Source organism: Micrasema longulum, unplaced genomic scaffold (assembly GCF_059751315.1).
Source record: "Micrasema longulum isolate JH-2025_06_02 unplaced genomic scaffold, ASM5975131v1 h1tg000194l, whole genome shotgun sequence".
Lineage (NCBI taxonomy): Eukaryota > Metazoa > Arthropoda > Insecta > Trichoptera > Brachycentridae > Micrasema > Micrasema longulum.
The window spans coordinates 240,941-261,401 of NW_028277399.1; the positions used below are offsets into that span (position 1 = coordinate 240,941).

Sequence of the window (20,461 nt, forward strand, 5' to 3'; positions counted from 1 at the left end):
TATAACGTTCATCATTTCGTCTACGTTTTTACATTAATATTTCTTGAATGAGGAAGTTCAGTGCTACGGGAAATAGGATATATTAATTTATTTCAAAATAAATTAAGACTTATTCTTTCTGGCTGCGATACGCTCCCACTTGCTATTTATTGATGCTTACGCTTACACCCATCTAAACACTTACTCTCACACAAACACACCTCTACACTTACTCCCACACAAATACACACAAACCCACCTCTACACTTCCACACAAATACACACAAACACACCTCTACACTTACTCTCATACAAATACACAAACACATCCTTTTGTTCTACCACAATTTAATATGTATGATTTTCATTTCAAAACTTCGCTGGTCTGTCTTTAAACAGTATCTTTTTTTGTTATTATATCATTGTTGAATGTTTGTTTCTGTAAAATAAATAATTAAATAAATTAATATATTCATTTCTTACACGCGGTAAAAAATAGAGTATTTAATTTTACTGCGAAGTTTCTCGAAAATCTATGAAAAAAATAATGAAAATACCTTTTGATAAAAATGCACAACTTTAAAACATCACAGCTTCTATTCTACAGCTGTTGAGAATAACCAATCAATTATGTGTTGTAAAAGATTTCCGGTGTCCGGGTAGCCATGTTTAGCGTGTTTTTATGCGTACGAGGTTCTCTTTTTAAATGTTTTGTAAAATACACTTAAAATACTATTAAACTACACATCACTTTAAATCCACGCTCGTTAAATAAAATGTCAGCACCATAAGGATTTAAACTTATTCGTCGGTGGTTTTAAACAAACACACGTGAATTCATTCTAAATCTCTTTCGCATGCTGGCGTCAGACACGTTCTAACAAGGAACCATTTGAGAACACAACCCGACATCAATGGCGCCGCCGCGTGCTTATATTCGCTGAATTATGACTACCATGTCATCTCAGCTTGTGCCATCTCAACTACCATGCTATCTCAGACCACCTTCCCCTAACCGAAAATATATATGCATATACACAGTTCATTATGTAGGTACTAACCATCAAACTTACTTGACTACTCGGTGTTTTTAAAAAATATGTACTTTAATTTACTATTGTCCTTTTCCTATCCGCACTTGAATCGATCAATTTTATTGAGTGGAAAATAAGGTGATCAGACTTATGATAGTAGAATATTGTAGTTGAAAATTCTGTACCTTAAATCTGAAATGCTGAAATTCACATTTGGTAAATTTATTTTATTTATTTATTTAGGTATACTTTTACATTGTTGGTATTCTTTTTTTTATTTATTTGTTCATTTTAAAGAAACAAAAAAATACAGTTTAAAGACAGACCAGCACAGTTTCTAAATAAGAATCATACATATTACTAAATTGTGTTACAACAAAAGGGTGTGTTTATGTGTATTTGTATGAGAGTAAGTGTAGATGTGTGTTTATGTGTATTAGTGTGGGAGTAAGTGTTCAAGTGTGTAAGTGTGAGCATCATTAAATAGTAAGTGGGATCGTATCGCAGCCAGAAATAATGAGTCTTAATTTATTTTGAAATAAATTAAGGGGCATGTAAAATATATCAATAGATAAAAAAAAGCATTATAGTTAGAGCAGAATAGATACAGAATAATGTTCCCTCACTGGGGTGTCCCGTGCTGAGGGAAACATTTTACAAAATGTGAAATATGCCTTAAATTAATTATTTGACAAAGTTAACATAATAATCACTTTAAAAAAAAACGTAATTCATCTAATTAATCTAATTATCATTAACATAATAAACAATATAATCTAAAATAATCATAAAAAACATAACCAATTTATATAGACCAAATTTCATAAACTGTACACACATTTTACCTATTTGGCTTGATCCACTCATTGATCCGTGTGCAACCCACCTCCACTATCCATTTCTTAATAGCAATTTTATATTGTGAGTACTTACTAATTGTCCTTATAGATAATGGAAGTAGATTGTACACTTTAACCGAGTAGTAGGCCAACCCTCTTTGACCGAAGTTTGTATTATTTTTTTTTTTTGCAGCATCAGGGTGGAGTATCTAGTAACTCTTGTATTTGTGAAAGAAGTTATGGAAGATAGAGAATAATGTTTGTGTGCGTATAGTAACAGAGCTTTTACACAAAGTTGTTTTATAGATTTTACATTAAGATTTTCGAATATACCGAGGGAGCTAGTTCTGATTGGGACGCTTTTTGTGCAATTATTATTTGTTTGATCAGTGTGTCATTTTCACATCCCCATCCAATTATTCCATATTCCAAAAATGATCGACTTATTGCGTAATATATATAGGTTCTTTTAGGCTAAATATACTTCTTATAGTTTTAAAAAAGTAAATTGTTCTGGAGATCGGTTTGAAGTTGTAAAACTGTTTCAAACGTATCTCTCGAAGTTAATTTACACAATTTATTGCTGTTTTTGGATTTATAGGCTTTTGATGAAAATATTTAAGAAAAAAATATTTTAAAAATAGGCTATTAAAAATAACGATGGGACTTAAATGTTTTTTGTTCTAACCGCCCGGCCCGGTTGTTGAATTATTTTTTTTTATTAATTGAAAAAAAAATCTGTTTTACCAGAATTTATAAAAATATTTTATCTGCCATTTATTTATTAACGGACATTGTCCATGTATACAATTTATAAGGTTTAAATATTACAATAAAAGAATAGTTTAAAACATTTTTAAAAAAAGAAAGAAGCATTGACAAACATAAGGGACATCGAGACAAGATCTGGACTATTTATTTAGTGCTCGTTTAAATCGTTGTAAACTTAAACCAAAAAAGTCCAGATCTTGTCTTGAGTTAACAATACGACAAAGGCGGGTCATTGGAGAATTTAGGCCATAGTTTGTTCTATGCTGATCGATGAACAGTACTTCATTGTTTCTCAATCTGCGAGTCGGAATATTGAATTTTACTTGTCCCAGTAATGATGGAACATCGATTATACCATTTAGTATGCCGAACATATATATGGAGTCAATATTAGTTCTACGTTTTTGTAGACTAGAAATATTTAACATTGACTCTATTTCAGCATAAGAATAATTATCTCTCTCTAGTCCAAGCATCCACGCTATTTTTCGAAGCAAGCGATGTTGGACTGATTCAATGTGATTTATGCGATTGACATAGAATGGAGACCAGACCACTGAGGCATATTCAAGAAGAGGGCGAACAGTTGAGCAATAAAGAGTTTTGATTGTACGGACATTAGTAAAATCAGAGGATATTCTGTTAATGAAGCCAAGTAATTTCAGTGATTTATTTACTGTATTTGAAACATAATAAAAAAATTTACTCTTGTGTGGGATCCGATCGCTAGGCGTTTCATATATACAATGTAGCGCCCGATCTGTTAAACGTTGAAATATATAAGCCAAAATTTTTGTTATTATTTTTTTTTATTGATTGAAAAAAAACGGTTTTACAGAATTTTTATAAATGTTTTATCTGCCATTTGAAACATTAAAAAAATACACGTGTGTGAGATCCGATCGCTAGGCATTTCAAACATACAATTTTTTTTTTTTGGGGATTTCGTCGACTGGTAGTGGGGCGTCTTCTGTAATCCGGCTATTTTGTGGTCAGGCGAGGTGGATAGTCTGAGGTCGGGGGTCCTGCGGCTGAGTTTTGAGGGCAGACAACAATCAATCATATCTAGAGTAATAATATATTGATTGTAGTTTATAATCCCTTTAAAGTGACCACTTTTTTATCACAGAAGCCTATTTAAAATATAAATGAGAGCTATTTTAAATTTTAATGAAGTAAGGAACGCGGACTAAATTTTCGGGGTCATTCGTTGGTTGGATTCGGTCATACGACATCGAAATGACAAGTCGGTAGAACATACCGAGGTAGATAGAGATAGTACAGAAGTTAAGCGTCTCGATATGTACAGGTGAAGATCGCGTTCATAATCGCGGCACAGGTTCAACTTTATACAAGGTTTACAAGTGAGAATTTTTACAAAATGTTATTAAATATTTGGATATAACCACTTACCGACTTTTCTATGTCTACCGGTTTCGAGACGTACCCGTCTCTTTGTCAGGACACCAATTAAACTAACATGCAAAACCCACTATACACCTTCACCGTAGTTGTTGCACAAAAATATAAAACCAACACGGCATGCATTTTAATAAGCACATGCACTGATTAGGACAATTATACACTGATTAAATTATGAAAATATTATGTTGTTTGAGAAATAAATGAAAAAAGTAGAGGGGGTGGAGGGAGGGGGTAAGCTTAATAGGTTTAATAGGGTTATTTTTTATATAATTTTTTTTACATTTTTAAGAGAATTTTTACTTTTCCATTCTTATTCTGCCACTATGCCTAGGCGTAATTTTATACCAGGTTTATTAGTAGGGCCCACCATTTTCTACAGTAAATGAAAAAACATTCCAATTTCAGTTACGCATTTTTTGTAAAAGAAATTTTGATAAATGTAATATATTTAATCTAAAAAAAAAATGCGTTGGCTGGTTTACATGATCTTTTTAAACGCTGTGTGACGTTCGCCATTCTGCTCTTGCTAATTTTCAATGAATTTGAATTCCTGACCACCCTATAGAATCGATGGCGCCAGTGAAGCGGCCAAACAGGAGCGCCTCCGCGTGACGTCACGACGGCGTCAGACATCACCCTGTATCGGTTATTTGTACATCATCCTATATACATATTTGAACAGCCTATATCTACATGTTAATACTTGCTCTTAAAGTGGCCTTTGTTATATTTTTTTCACAAGATTTTAATGTATTTTTGATTCAAATTTATTACAAAGGAGAGGGAAAACAATTTTGAAAAGAGACTATGGAAGTAAGAGAAGAAGGAAAAAGAAATAGTAAGTAAATATAAAACAAAGCAAAATTAAATTTTAAAAATATAAATGTACATATACAACATACATACATATACATACATACATACACAAACATACACACACACACACATCCACATCCACATCCATATATAATCATATACATACATATATACACTCAAACATGCATATGCGTATACATACACATACACACATGAACATATATGCATAAACAAATGCACATGCCTACGCGTACATATATATAATCTTTATATATATAATTCCTCTGTACGTGTGATGTCACTGAACTCCTCCTAAACGGTTTAACCGATTTACGTGCTATTTTCAGAGAAATATAGATCTTTGCGCTGTGCGTGTTCGTAGAAATTAAAATCTTCAATCTAATATGTAAAAAAGAAGTAAGGACCATAAATGTTTTATTTATCGATCTACCAGGGTTGCGTTTGAGGAGAATGCATTTTCAAAAAAATGGGAAGATGTTGGTTTTTTGTGTATAAAAAAAGTTTGTATTTGAATGTTTACAAACAGCATTTGTTTTTTATGAATCTCAATCAGATTCTTAAATTCAATACATTTTTAAAAATTGTATTCCTACATTAGTACACCCCTCTTTTGGTGAGAAGACCGGAGTTTGACGTTTGCAAAAAGAATGCCATATTTGAAAAAAAAATATATATGTTTTAGAATTCAACCATAAACAAGTATCTTACCTACTCTGGTACCTATCGGTACCTACTTAAATTCAATATTTGAATGTCATCAATTTTTAGTTTTGGAATTCAATCATAAACAAGTACCTAGGTACCAACTTATCAATTAATGAATGTATTTTTTAAGGTTATAGCAACGTTCGGGCAGGACAACGTCTGTTGGGTCCGCTAGACAATAAAAAAATAATGAAAACTAATCAATGAAACGAAAAAAATATAAACTGAATGAATTTTTAATGTCAAGGTATGGAACCTTTATCCATGATGGTGAGACCTTCCCTTAGCTAATTTCTGTTTCTCTTGTCCCCAGCACTCCGACATACGACTACGCCCCGAACCCGGACAAACAATGGATCCTCCAGGTCACCAACAAGATGCAGCCCATACACAAGAAGTTTACGGATCTCCTCATGACGAAACGCCTGCAGACCTTGCAGAGTGTCGATCAGGTACCTTTCTAGGATCTAGGATCCCCCAGTAGCTCAATCGCAAATAACTATCGACGTGATAACAATTTCTCACCATGGCTGTTTATCGTATTCGCGATCACAATGGAACATCCGTGAACACCTAATATTAAATGTCAAAATATTTACGTTTCGCGACGGATAATCCTGCTGCGTAATCACATATTTGAATTTCGCCGGTGTAAATATAGAAAATATTCCGAAACTGCTATTTTAATTTATTTGTTTATTATTTATCTTTATTATTTAAAAATATTCCTAATCAGCAAAAGTGCTGGTATGAGGGGATATTATATATAATAACACAATAGTTTTAATAAAAAGTCATTAGAATGTGAATTGTAAAAATTTATTGCTGTGTACACAAAACTGTTTCTTTTTCTGTTAGTCCTAGGTTGTTCGCAAGTTAAATCATTTGACGCTCTTGTATTTATTTTATGTACGTTGTAGTCAAAACAAAATTTAATATTTGTATTTATTTTATTCTTATTACGGACGTATAACTTAACTTAATACTACCCGAAAACGCAGGGTGCACGTACTAGCGCGGGTAGCTAAGGCGGCAGCACCTAGCTGCGGCGGGGGCGCGCGGTTAGCGCTTGGGCGGCGTCGTGTGCGTAGACACGACGCGACGTAGGCGGGCGTCCGCGGTCGACGTGTGGAGCTGCGTGATGCAGGCGGAGTCGGTTTTTGAACGACATCATCCAGCTGCGGCGAGGAGCCCAGTTAACGTCGCAGTCAACGCGTGGGCGACGTCACGTCGTGTGCGGAGGCACGTCTGCCGGACTCTGGATGTCTGGACGCCACCACAACAATCATAATGATTTTTTTCGAGTCGTATTAATAGCATTTTTGCCGGGGTATTCCTGTTATCCCCTCAGGAACTCGTGAAATTGACAGGGTTACGAATGATGAAATCAAGCCCAGGGTGCAAATTTGAGACAGGTATATTTGAGCAAATTAAGAAAGGGTTTATCATATAAATAAAAGACGAGTGATACTTTAATCCATAAGTTTGGAATATCCAGTGACCGGTTTCATCGCTTTCGCGACATCTTCGAGACTGGTATCTTTATTAAGGAGTTCAATGTATTTATACAAAACAGAAGTAAGGGCATATAATTCAAAATAATATGAAAGTAAATTAAATAAAGTTATTTTTATCTAAGGATCATTATCAACATTTTTTCGGGTTAACTAATGAGTTGATATAATGCTATTTTAATGAGTTTAAGTATTTTATTTTTAGTGTCCCATCCTTCGTGAGTGTGATTTTTGCCAATATGTGGATTAAAGTATCACTCGTCTTTTATGTATATAATAAATTACAAAGAACTTTCATCAAGAATTTTCACATAAATGTTTTAAGAAAGGGTCACTAAGATTCTTCGGTCATGTAGAAAGAATAATAATACCCTAGCAGCTATTAAGCTGATGCGTGTTTATCAAGCGTACATGGTTATTTAACATTATACATTGCTGTGTGCATCTAGTTAACATCAAATGAACTATCACCAATCACTTTCTCACATTTCTCCACAACTCGGTTTCTCAGGAAGTTCTTCCCGGGGTTGGATGAGAAGGAGGTAGTGTTTAGTTTCAACGAATGACCTCTGAGATGGCGGTTTTCATTCAAAGTAAACATTGATTTGATTGAACGAATGGATGAAGAAAGAATCCGCTGGGCTGACATCCTCCACTCTGGCGTTATGATGAACAGGTAGATCGAGTTGGGAAAAAATGCGGCCGGCTATAATCGACTGCGCCATAGTTTGGTAGCACTTACCTCCTAGGAAACCCCTAACTGTAAAGTACCGACTTGAGTACAGAGATTGAGTACTGACTCAAAATATTGTTAGTAAATTTATTGTCCAATTTCTTCCAGTGCTTATTTGATTTCTGATTTGCAGGCAGTGGAGCGAGTGTACCTTGAACTCAAGCAGTTAGGAGAACTGGATAACACATACATCGTGTACACGTCTGATCACGGTTATCACCTCGGGCAGTTTGGACTAATCAAGGGTAAAAGTTTCCCATTTGAGTTCGACGTCAGAGTTCCCTTCCTCGTGCGAGGACCAGGAGTGGAGCCAGGGACAGTGTGAGTAAAAACGATGATAAATATTGTTATAAACATATTATGTGTCCGGGTGAAGGGATGAAGAATGAAGTTCTGAGTGTGATGGCTACTCTCAGGTAAAAAAATCCTGTTATGAGATTAGTTTTTTTTATATATGGGAGTTGCTTTAATATTTACTTGCTTATAATATACAAGGTTTACATTTCAAAAGTGGATTTTTCTGCAATTAAATTTCTTTAAATTTATCTAAAATGTTGCAATCGGGAGGGATGTATTAATGTGGGCCAATCAGGTACTTCTCAGCATTTTCTCATGTGGAGAGGAAACCACTTAAAACTCTTCAGGAGAAGCCGGCCCGTTGGCAGTAGTCAACAGGCCTTCCGTTCCACTAGAGAAGTGTTCGGCATTTTGTTCCCTACTTTGGTTTATTTTACCAATTGCCTGCACTATATTGGCCATGTATGATACTACCTCTCGTGCGAGTTCTTTATTACCTATCACCGATGGAATGTCGCATAGATCTTCATCCAAGCTTCTGCGTCGCAGCTTCTGCATTTCTCACCAGAATATTTCATAGTCCCTGGACTGGTACCTGAAGCGTAAGTCTGATCACCTTACCTTCATGTAATAAAAACAATTAAGATACGCTGCGATTGGTGTACCAATGCAGTGCCCTATGCACCATTGGGTGCAGAAAGGGAATGATGATGATGATTTTTGTTAAATAAATAAAATAAAATATTGTTTTTATTTTCCAGAGTGGATGACATTGTGTTGAATATAGACATGGCTCCCACCTTCCTCAACATGGCGGGAGTGTCGCAGCCCGCGCACATGGACGGCCGCTCCTTCCTCCCACTGCTGGACGGACGAGGGCGCCCCAGAAACAGACCGGACACCTTCCTCATCGAGAGGTTAGTTCAATACGATGAATTCGCCCGACAGTTCGCCCTTTCCCGAAACAGTTCATGAAGATTAGTTAGATTAGGGTCGTTCTTCAGTTCTACATATTCAGGGAAAATGTAGTATTTCTGCTGAAGTATTGCCAATTTGTGATCGACCAAGTACACATGGTCAGTACTTTTACCTTGTTCTAGTTTCCCAGCGTGACAGTGAAGGAATATAGTGTAAGTTCCAATCTGGGCCGTGGCCATACTTCCACAAAAAAATAAACTACAACACAAAACCCCTATGCATCTATGAAACATTTGCAGAATTTGCCCAGTACAGTAATAAGCACACAATAAAAGATAAACAATTCGCATTCCAAAACAAATAAGTAGACCAAATTATGCACAGAACTCTCCTCTGATTCGCTTGACGCGTAATTATAATTAATAATAACACTCACTTAGAAGGTTGCAAAAATTCTTACCCATTAGTACTAAATGCACTCTTGTACAAGCATTACTACTACCCATTCTAGATTACGCTGATGTTTCCATGACTGATTTAAGCTGTGAGCAACTCGATAAACTTGAACGACTTCAGAATACATGCATAAGGTACATTTTTGGTCTTAGGAAATATGACCACATTTCTGATTATCGTAGGCAACTGAAATGGCTCAAAATTAGACAGCGGAGAGACTATCACTCCCTCTCACTTCTGTTCAATGTACTTCAACGCTCCTATATACCTGTGTGAAAAATTTCAACGCTTATCAGTTCATGGTTTACCTCTTCGTTCTCATTCTCAAGGCACTCTCTCAATACCCATACACAATTCCTCTTTCTTCTCTAACTCATATAGTGTCCATGCGGCTCGACTGTGGAATCATCTCCCATCCACCATCAAAGATGTTACTACATTATCTCTGTTTAAATCACGTCTGAAGAAACATCTCCTTTCTCTTCCTTAATCTCTCCTCCTTTCCTTTTTCCTCTTTCCGCTTTTTTCCTTTTTCCCATTGAGTAATAGTTTTGATTTAAGGTCATTTATAAACAAATACGTTTATTTCTATTTTTATGTATTTTTCACTTTTTAATCTTTTTTTTTTTTTTTCTATTGAATATGTTCTGTAACTTGAATTATAAAAATAAAACTTTTATTTTATTGGTTGGTTGGAAGAAATTGCCATTTGGCAATAAGCCCGCCAATGTACAAATAACATTATGTACAAAAAGTTAAATAAATAAATAAATATAATTTATTTTTCAATAACATAGACATATTTAACTTCAGTAAACTCACTTTTAAAACCAAAATTAAAAAACTATTATTTGAAAAAAATTATATTTCTTTATAAAAAAAAAAAATATTTATCATTATAAATTTAAGTTGTTTCTATTCACTCATATCAAACACACACTTACCCTGTCCCTAAACCTACCCTCACACCCGTATACAATCACACACATATTCACATACCTACCAAAACCTCACTCCACTTTTTTACACACGCATCCTCACACAAAAAAAAAACTCGCACACATGCACTTCTATGAATTATATCTAACTGAACTGGATTTTTATAATTGTATTTATGTGGAAAACTGATTTGGCTTTATTTTCTGTTTTTTTTATAATGTTGTGTATATTTTTTTGTATTGCTGTTGTTTTTCTGAATAAACAAAATTAAAATTAATTAAAAAACAATACTGGCAATCATCTGCACTGCAGAACCAACATCTAAAAGTTTCAGAGAGATCGAAAGCATTCCTTTACGAGTACTCCATTATTAGTTCTTTTGCATAGTGCTGACCTGGTGCTTTTTGCCATAGAATTATGTTCTGTTTCCTGGCTGGTGTCCTAATTTCATTCATGAGGAGCACATTTAGGCAACCCACAGTAGGGCTCACAATCGGCCAGCCAAATTGCCACATCCATTCTTTGGTAAAGTACATGCTGCTGCAGCCTGGTTGAAAAGTCCTGAAGCATCCAGAACATAGCCTAGACTTTGCCCCTTGTTCAGATCTATGCAAAATGCCTTGAAAGGTACACATTTACGAACAATTGAAGAGATACAAAATTGAGTCCATGATTTAATTGTGTCAAAATCGCCATCTTTTTTTTCGCATGGAATTCTAATGCTCCCTGATGGATGGCGCAAAGGGCACAAAGCCATAGATAACCACGACGAATTTGAAATAATTAACAGTTTTTTTTAACACACACACACACATTCATACATGCGCATACAAAGATATTCACATACGCCCATATATACATGAACATGTCAAACGTAAAACAAACATCGTACACATACAATTACGTAAACTCTCCCTTCCTGTATCATGTACAGTGAAACCTCTATCTATCGTTTTTAAAGGGACTTATTGAAATAAACTATGAATGCGGGAATAAGAGGTCAATACAAAGGAGATAAGATCGGGTAAAGATACCGGATTGCCGGCCTGGCAATCTGCATTACCATTGGCAGGTTCAAATTCTAAAAAATATACAAGTTTCGAGTGTAAATAAATATATTTAAATAAAATTAGAAAGCAGAACAAAAACAAAAAAATATTGAAGTTTATTGCATTGGAAATAATCTTTCATCGACGTTTGTTTTTTTACTGTTTTATTCCCGTAAGTCAACATTATATTTTCGGCCTTGCAAATAATATTTTTTTTGGCATCAGTTATTGAATGTGAGTAGTAGAATGTTTTTAATCTTTCGAAGATAGTGCATGCTTCTGAAAATGAAGGTACAGGCAGCGTCTTAGCCAATCACCTTCAGAAACTTTAACTTGTTCTAATTGTCATTATATCTCTATTTCTCTTTCAAACGTTCTGCGCATTAGAACATACACAAAATATGTCAAATACGCATCGTAATTCAAACGATGAATGCGGTAAATGGTGGATAGAGAAACGATCGATGCGATCAATTTTTGTATGTTTTGTATGAAATTATTTCGGAGTTGGAAGAAACAAACGACACATCCGGGAAAACGATTATTCGAGGAACGATAGATAAAGGTTTCACTGTATTGTAAGGTTAACAGTGGATTTTTTAATTGGCTCCAGTGTGAACATATTTCTTCTTAATGTCGTGATATAGTTATAAAATTCCTCAATAAAATAAAAAAATAATTTATATCATTTTGTACTGTGTTTTAGTATAATTATTTTTCTCTTAATAGTTCAGGGCGCCGCGAGACCCCTGAGCAGCTTGCCGAAGCCAAGGCGCGCGCAGCCAACAAGTACTCCAAGCTCGCCAACACGCCGTCTCCCGAGCTAATGGCCAGCACCACTCCAAGGACTGTCACCGTGATGCTGGAGAAGGCGGCTATGAGGAACACCAGCTCAACAGGAGAGTACGGGGCCGGCTATGGACAAGAGTCAGCGGAGGAGGATGACGACTTGTACATTGAAGGCGACGATGGAGAAATTGAGGTAAATAAAATATTATAAAGTATAATAATAATAATAGTATTTGGCTGATTTATATAGCGCCATTTTTGTGAAAAATCACCTCAAGGGCGCTTAACAATTGTATACTTAAACTTGCATTCTCTGATATCATATTTTCTGATTTAAAATTGAGGGTATGGATAATCTAAAGACGTGAGATTTTAGTTGGGATCTGAACTGACTAGGACTGTCGATGATTCGTAAGTTTGAAGGCAATCGGTTCCAGGCAGAGGGGCCGGCAACGGCAAAAGCACGATCTCCGAATCTAGTGTTTGGGGAGCGCGGGATTTTGACAAGTTTTCCTCTGCCTGAATCGAATGGTGATCTAAGAGTAGATTTTATTTGACATGTATTTTCCCTAATACTAAGAGCCATTTCATGAAGGGATTTGAATACTGTCCAGCAAAGCTTGTATTTTATTCTCTCTGGGCTTTTTAACCAGTGCAAATCTCAAAGATGTTGTGAGATGTGAGAATATCTTTTACTCCCGTAATAAGCCTCGCTGCTTCATTGAAAACAGATTCAAATCAATGTCAAATTGTTTATAGACAAAGGCTGTAGTCCACCTCCCACAGCTATCGCTATCAAGACTGGTATTTATTGCAACAAAGAGGAAAAACATTTTTGAAAAGAAATTTGGAAGTCTAGGCATTTACATATGAATGGCAGTGGGCAGGATACATGGAGACAAGAACAGTCCTTTATTTAGCAGTGGAGATAATATAATTTTTTTGCGCCACAAAAGACCAGGAGACCCAATTACAGTTGTGCATTACAACACAGAACACCCAGACAGAAAAAAATCTCATTTAATTTTATATTCTCACCGGGAATGAGTCGAGCGTTTTAACCACTATATCCTGGACAATGCCAATATTTTTTTTATTTTTATTTTATTTATTTCGAATACAAACAGATGTACAGGTTTAATGAATTAAAAAAAAAAAAAAAAACAATATAAAATGTATACATAGTAGGGCCTGCCATCCAATTATATGTATTCACTAAATAATACTGTAATAAAGCGACGACGGCTTGAAGTTTAAACTATATAAATAATAAATATACCATATATTAAAATAAGATAAATATGGACAAAACAAGGAGATAGTGGAAAGGAAAAGAAGGAAATTGATAAGGAGCGGTAAAGGATGATTGAAGGAAAGTGAGAGTGGAAAATTGCATTTGATTTAATGATTAAATGAATTATGAATGAAGAGCATGAATCAAGCCTATTAATTCTCTTCTGTACATATTGTATGGAGTGTTAAATATATCAAGACTATTAAATTTTTTGTTAAATGTTTCACATATACGAGGGATCGTAGAATGTTTCCGATGATTAGTTTTAAATTTACGAATATAGAAAATATCAGAGAGTCTAGTTGGCCTGGAGGGGACACGGTAAGCAAGTAGATTAATGAGTTCCGGGGAATCGAATTTATTATTGACAATTTTATAAAGCAGGATCTGATCAAACATATCTCTTCTGTGTGCTAATGAATCAAGGTTATAAAATTTTAATGAAGTTAAATAATTTGGAAAATGCAAATGAAATTTGTATTCCAGTTTTTTCAGGATTTTTTTTTGAACACTCTCGATTCTTTTAATATTTAATTTATAAACAGGAGACCAGATATGCAGATGATGCTGAGAAAGGAGAAAAAGGAAGATTTTAGAATACCTGAAATAGGTTTACATAACAATGTTTGAGTATGTCCAAATGTTTGCTCATTGCAACAGATGGAAGAGTTGAGGAAATGTGGATCTTTAAACATGGTCAGAATGGTGTATTCAGTGTGTAAAGGGCCACTTAAACCAACGAATGACAGCTCATAAGCCCTGTAAATGCCTAGACTTACATGTTCCCTTCTCAAAAGTGTTTTCCCTCTCTGTTGCAACAAATTTAGATAGATAGGTGCGAAGGTTTTCACGGTCACTGTTATCAATATTATGTATCTTTTTTGGGTAATACCGTGTATGTTGGATTTGATCCGACGTTTCGGCTACCATTGCAGGAGCCATCTTCAGGGAAAACCTGAAGTTGGCTCCAAAAAACCCAAGTTTTCCCTGAAGATGGCTCCTGCAATGGTAGCCGAAACGTCGGATCAAATCCAACATACACGGTATTACCCAAAAAAGATACATAAATTTAGATAGGTTTACATAACTTATACCTACTGGAGGTGGGTCCGATTAGACCCATTGTAAATGATCAATTATGTAAAAGTATTTTTTATACATCATTTCCAATACAAATTGTACACAAAACTTTACCACACGTCTTTTTATGATTCAGAGCATATTATGAAAGGATAATATTAAACCCACAAAAATGCCTAAAAAGCGACATTAAAAACTGGGTCTAATTAGACCCAATAAGCCACGTACATGTTTTTTTGAGCCAGCAGACTGTAAGAGATAATACCTCCTAACTCTTCAAATCATAATACTTGATGAGATCCCTCCAGATGAGTGTCTTTTTTGCCGTTGGTTGGATGCTAGGCGATATATATTTTTTGGGTTACTGAGAAACGTTTTTGCATCTTTCAGTTTCCCGATGGCCACATATCGGAAGGAGAAGATGATCATGACATGGACGCAGAGGAAACTATGGATCATGATGATGGAGCAGTCGGAGACGATGCTCCGGAAGCCAATCTAGTCAATGGCGTTGGAGGTTCGCCGATCCTTCCAGGTAATGTTTGTCATTCTCCTCCGATGGCGCTACACGTCATATCGAGCTTTGGCCTCCTGCATATTTAACCTCCAACTCTGGCTGTCCCCAGCTGCTGTTTTCCAATTTGCCACCCGGAGAAGCTGCGCTGCATCCTTTCTCACTTCATTCTCCCGTCTTCGTAGAAAAGGTTTAATCTCAGAATGAGAAAAATCTCTCATACAGAGTTTTTTCCGCCCAGACACAAGATTATCATCAACAGTCATGTAATAAATTATGCAGATACACTGCGTCTGCGTTACCAATGCTGTGCTGTATCCATCGTTTGGTGCGAATAAGGGTACGACAATGGTAAATTGGGTTGTTCTGGTTTCAGGGGGCACAGAGCAGCAGCTTGACAACACCCTGCCAAGGGTGGTGGGCGGGGGGCGCCTAGCGAGACTGGCGCTCGTGTGCGCCGAGCTCGGGATGCGGCGACCGTGCGCACGGGGACAGCGCTGGCGCTGCGTCCTCGTAGCTGGCCGCTGGAGGCGACACAAATGCAAATACGAGGTAGGACAGCATATCTCGTAGTCTAGTGCAGTGATAAGTAAAGTATGACATGTGGGGCAGACGACATTTAAAACAATTTTTCCATGTTAAAACATGTTCTAGTTCTGTACCTGTCGTCATCCTCTCATCATATGCAAATAAATGTTCTAACCTACGCAACTAATTTCAAGCCGTGGCGACTGCCGCCACGCATAGGAGCAAACCATACACACCGAATCTGTCTAATTTTAATATTTTATTTTCAACTTCATTTCAAAATTTTTGAAAATAAAATATTAAAATTAGACAACTTAAAAATCTTAGAAATTAAAAAAGCGATTCATAATAAGAAAACAACAATTAATAACCAAATAAACAATACTTCTTTTAGTCCTCTCCTGGCTTACTTCGAAAATAAGGATATCAAATTACCACCCGTGTAAGAAAAAAACCACTTGATTTATTGGGTCCACGTGTAGTATTTAGTGAACATGATAGAAATAAAATAAAAAGGAATCAATTCATTAGTTACGTAAACCTTGACAAAGGAGCTTGTTTGCTTTGAAACCGGTCGGTGAAAAATAAAAATTAGTGGTTAAAAACAAAGTGGTTTTATTTATTTTATTATAATGAATAACCACAAAGTTAGTGCTTCAAATATAAACTCTATATTAGATGGAAATACATTTTAACTAGCCTAATTTTTTTTTTGGGCCTGCCCTCTGGTCTAGTGATAGTGATTAGTGCCATCAATCGTTATTTTATCATTAATCGTTATTTTACCACTTACATTTTTTGTTAAAAACTTTTCCCAGCTAACAAACCTTTGTTGTGCCCACATATCCAAGCTAAACAATTACATTTAATACATAATAATAATTTAAATCTTAATATTGAATAATGCATAGTTTTTTTTATTGTGAATTCTCTATATTGCGTGTTTATTCAATATATTACATCTTCAAGTCGTTCCCTTTGTCTCTTTTACAGGCTGAAATCAAACTGAGTAGTAAGAAGTGCGCTTGCTTTACTCCGGGCGGAGTTGTTTACACCCGACTGGAAACTGACGGAGCCTACGCCAACATTCCACAGTCACAACTTAAACAAGACAACTCTTATACAAGGAAAAAGAGATATGTCGAAGATGACGCCATGTCCGTCGAAGACTTTATTAAGAAACACCCGAGTGTCGCCCACCTTTCTCCTTCCTACGGGGACGACTTGGACAGCGACGAAAATGTCGATGATATGCTGCAAAAAATAGACACCCACATCTCTCACACGCAAAAAAAACTCGACTCTTACAAATCCCAACTCGCTAAAGATTCGTCCAAAGAGAGACATAAAAGAATACGAAGAAGCCCCAAGAATGTTAGATCCCGATCTACAGACGCCCTCGTGAAGTCCAAACGAAGAGGTATGTTTAACAACAGAACCGCAAGCTTGGAATGTAAAGTCGAATTCGATGGAGCAGTCAATTGTTCCAAAAATGTCTACAAAGATATGAAAACTTGGCACGCTAATAGATTATTTATAGAAGATGAAATTAGGCAGTTAAAAACTAAGTTGGAAGATTTAAAAGAGATTCGTAAACATCTTAAAGAAAAACGGCCAGATGGGGCTACAACAGATTCTGACGTCTATTCGAGCATCGCCAGTATCGATGACACCGGAGTCCAGAATAAGCCGTCACCTAATAACGTGATAAATGAAAATATTAATGAGGCTACGAGAAGTTCCGGTGAGTTTGTCTCTGCTCCTGTATCGGGTGCGGTAGATTCTACAACTGAAGGTAAAACGATCGAGTTCTCCAGGCCACAAGAAGATGGTCTGCTTTTAGGGAAACAACCGAGAACAGGTAGCGATACAAAGCCGAAGCACACAAAATATGATGAAACTTACGTAGAAGGACGTGATTCTTTCGGACCAACGCCTCGAGGATACGAAGATAACCAAACAGTGGCCGGTTCATCCAAATCGTATGTAACGGATTCTGCGCGCACCTCGACAGAGCGAATACAGAACAGGCACCATCATTCTAAATACAATGGTCATCACCGCACTCATCCTCACACGGAAAATGTCGATCAGCCGCCACCCACACCCGCTGCGACATATCCTGAAATATCTTCCACAACTGAAGCTTTCCCAGATACGATATCCACTTTATTCCAGTCAAACGAAACTGACTCCTACTATGATAAGTATTATCACAACGCTCTTCTAAACGAATCGAGGCAGAGCTACGGGAACGACGACTTGATAGATTCTGACGAGAAAGTTAACATCACCGATTTCAACAATCCAAACCGAACGCAGTATTCTGTCTCGATTAAGGTGATTACTTCGGAGCCCGAACAGTTTAACATGTCCAGCAGTCCTTCGACCTTCGACGTAACTCAAGCGCAATCTAGAAACACAAATGCCGGCGACAGAACTAAAGTGGGGAATGCTCTCGGTCCAGCGAAGATAGATATTTCGACGTTCAAAGAGTCGCATAAGAAAATGAGTGAAGGTGGATATAACGCAGCCGCTGAGGGAACGGACACAATACAAGAACGCCTGCCGCCATTCTACATAGATAACGAACACCAGCACATGTGTTATTGTGAACAAGACAGGTTTGTTTCATTAGTTATCAAGTCTTTGAAGGTTAGCTAATGTTTTAGTTCAATTATTTTTACTAATTTTGATACAATTTGTACAATCAACAGGCCTCGAGGACGGTGGAATGGGCTCAGCAGAGCCGAGGAACTGGCAAGAGATGAGAGGAGAAGGTTGAAGGAAGAACGTATCAAGAAGAGGCAACGTAAAGCCAGAAGGAAGGTAAGACATACTTTGTTACAATTCTTTAAAGTATTAATAAATAAATAACCGTAGAAAATTAGAATTGTCTTTAGTATAGCAAGAAGTAACATCGGACCTCTCGTCTGTGAGTTCGTAACATTGCCACAGAACCACAACCAGGTCATTAAGAGGATAGATGGTGTCATAGAAATTCGACATATAGGTATTTGAACATAGTTTTTCTGTCACTCTCTCGCTGATGCCTCCTTGATATTGTGCGAAAAAGACAACCGCATGTCGGAATGATTATACCTAACTATAATGGACAAAATCGAGGTTTCATTGTCCCATTTTCCTCACCCAAAATCTAAAATAATTTTGTTTACAGTATTAGACATATTAAACAGTATTAGAATGAAATTCTGTCTTTTTTACATTTTTTTTTGCAGCACAACAGGCCAGGAGGCCTAATTACAGTGGTGAATTACATCACAGAGCACCCAGGCTTGAGAAAAATCACATTTTAATTTTTGTGTTCTCACCGGGAATCGAACCCGGAACCTCCGTGCGTGAGTCAAGCGTCTTGACCACTACACCACGGAGGCCGCCGTCTTGAAACATTTTCCGTTTTTCAAAAATATTTTGCATATGGATAACCTATATAGCGCCATTTTCATAATATAATACCTCAAGGGCGCTTTACAAAGTGATTCCTCGTATGTTTAAAGACTGCAGATAAATTGGGGTGCTTTTTTTTGGTTTTTGGATGGTCCTAGCTCTCATAAGAAACAATTTATCAAGAAAGAAAAACAATAGAGACACGCTAATGGTAAATATCGCCACATCCAGAGAGAAAATACAGGAATACGCTATATGGAGAAAAGTCAGACCTCTTTTCCTCTTGGGTAATCATTTTGTAAATGATTACTTTGTTGGCCCCTGGCTTTTTTCAAATATATATTTGTATTTTTTTTTTGGATATGACATCTCTAAGACAAGCAGTTTTTGTCATTTTTTGTTTAAATTTCTATTGCCAGTAAAATAAAAAACTTTTATCCCAAATTGATTTAAAATATACAAGGAATCACAAAGATGTTAAAAGGAGAGCCCCCGAGCACAGTAATTACTAATAAAAAATATGTTAATCCAAGTTAGAATGGCAGTGCACAACGGAGTTTTAGTTTCAACACTTATATGTGGAAGTAATACACGAAACTGGTAGAGGAAAGATGAAAGCAGAGTGAATGCGGTCGAAATGCGATATCTCAGACAAATGTGTGGGAAATCAATTATGTACAACAGGATTATAAAAGATAAAATCAAGTGAGAGTGCAAATCTGAGACAAGTGTAATTGATCAAATTAAGAGAGGGTCACTAAGATAGTTCGGCCATGTAGAACAAATGGATGATGAAATAATGAAAATGACTGATTGATTACTTTTTTTAATGGCCGTATCACCGTCAGTGCTGCTCAGTATATATAGTTAATTTGTCCGTCACCCTCTTAACCGGAAGAAACAAGTCCGATCAAGCAAATCAGAGCCATCGCCAGGCCTCCACCGGCCATTCTGTAACAGTTCATGCCCCAAAACTCTTCATCATACGCCATGTTTCTTCCAGGCCAAGCTGGTGAAGGAGTGCCTGTCGGAGAGGATGAACTGCTTCAGCCACGACTCGGATCACTGGCGTACGGAGCCCAAGTGGACCCTTGAGCCCTTCTGCTTCTGCATGAACGCCAACAACAACACGTACTCCTGTGTCCGAACCATTAACTCCACCCACAACTTCCTCTACTGCGAGTTTATCACGGGCCTCGTTACCTTCTACAACTTGCGAATAGGTAAATACTGGCATTGTAATATGAAACAGTCAAATACTCGCATGGTATTATCCAATAATCCAATGTGAAAATATACTTGTTTTTTCAACCTGGATATAGCTCCTATATGTTCTTCATTGAAGTAACAAT

The 20,461-nt window shown here is 36.5% G+C and overlaps 1 protein-coding gene across 2 annotated transcripts in view; it reads left to right on the top strand.

The window, feature by feature from the left end:
• Sulf1 (Extracellular sulfatase Sulf1) overlaps positions 1-20,461 on the top strand; it is a 143,456-nt gene that overhangs the window by 114,162 nt on the left and 8,833 nt on the right. For both annotated transcript variants that reach the window (XM_088243169.1, XM_088243170.1), the window contains exons 6-14: positions 5,904-6,042; positions 7,971-8,158; positions 8,896-9,051; positions 12,226-12,478; positions 15,050-15,194; positions 15,550-15,725; positions 16,695-18,325; positions 18,419-18,530; positions 20,113-20,332. In XM_088243169.1, the coding sequence (XP_088099295.1) occupies positions 5,904-6,042; positions 7,971-8,158; positions 8,896-9,051; positions 12,226-12,478; positions 15,050-15,194; positions 15,550-15,725; positions 16,695-18,325; positions 18,419-18,530; positions 20,113-20,332 (3,020 nt within the window). The remainder of the gene's footprint in view (positions 1-5,903; positions 6,043-7,970; positions 8,159-8,895; positions 9,052-12,225; positions 12,479-15,049; positions 15,195-15,549; positions 15,726-16,694; positions 18,326-18,418; positions 18,531-20,112; positions 20,333-20,461) is intronic.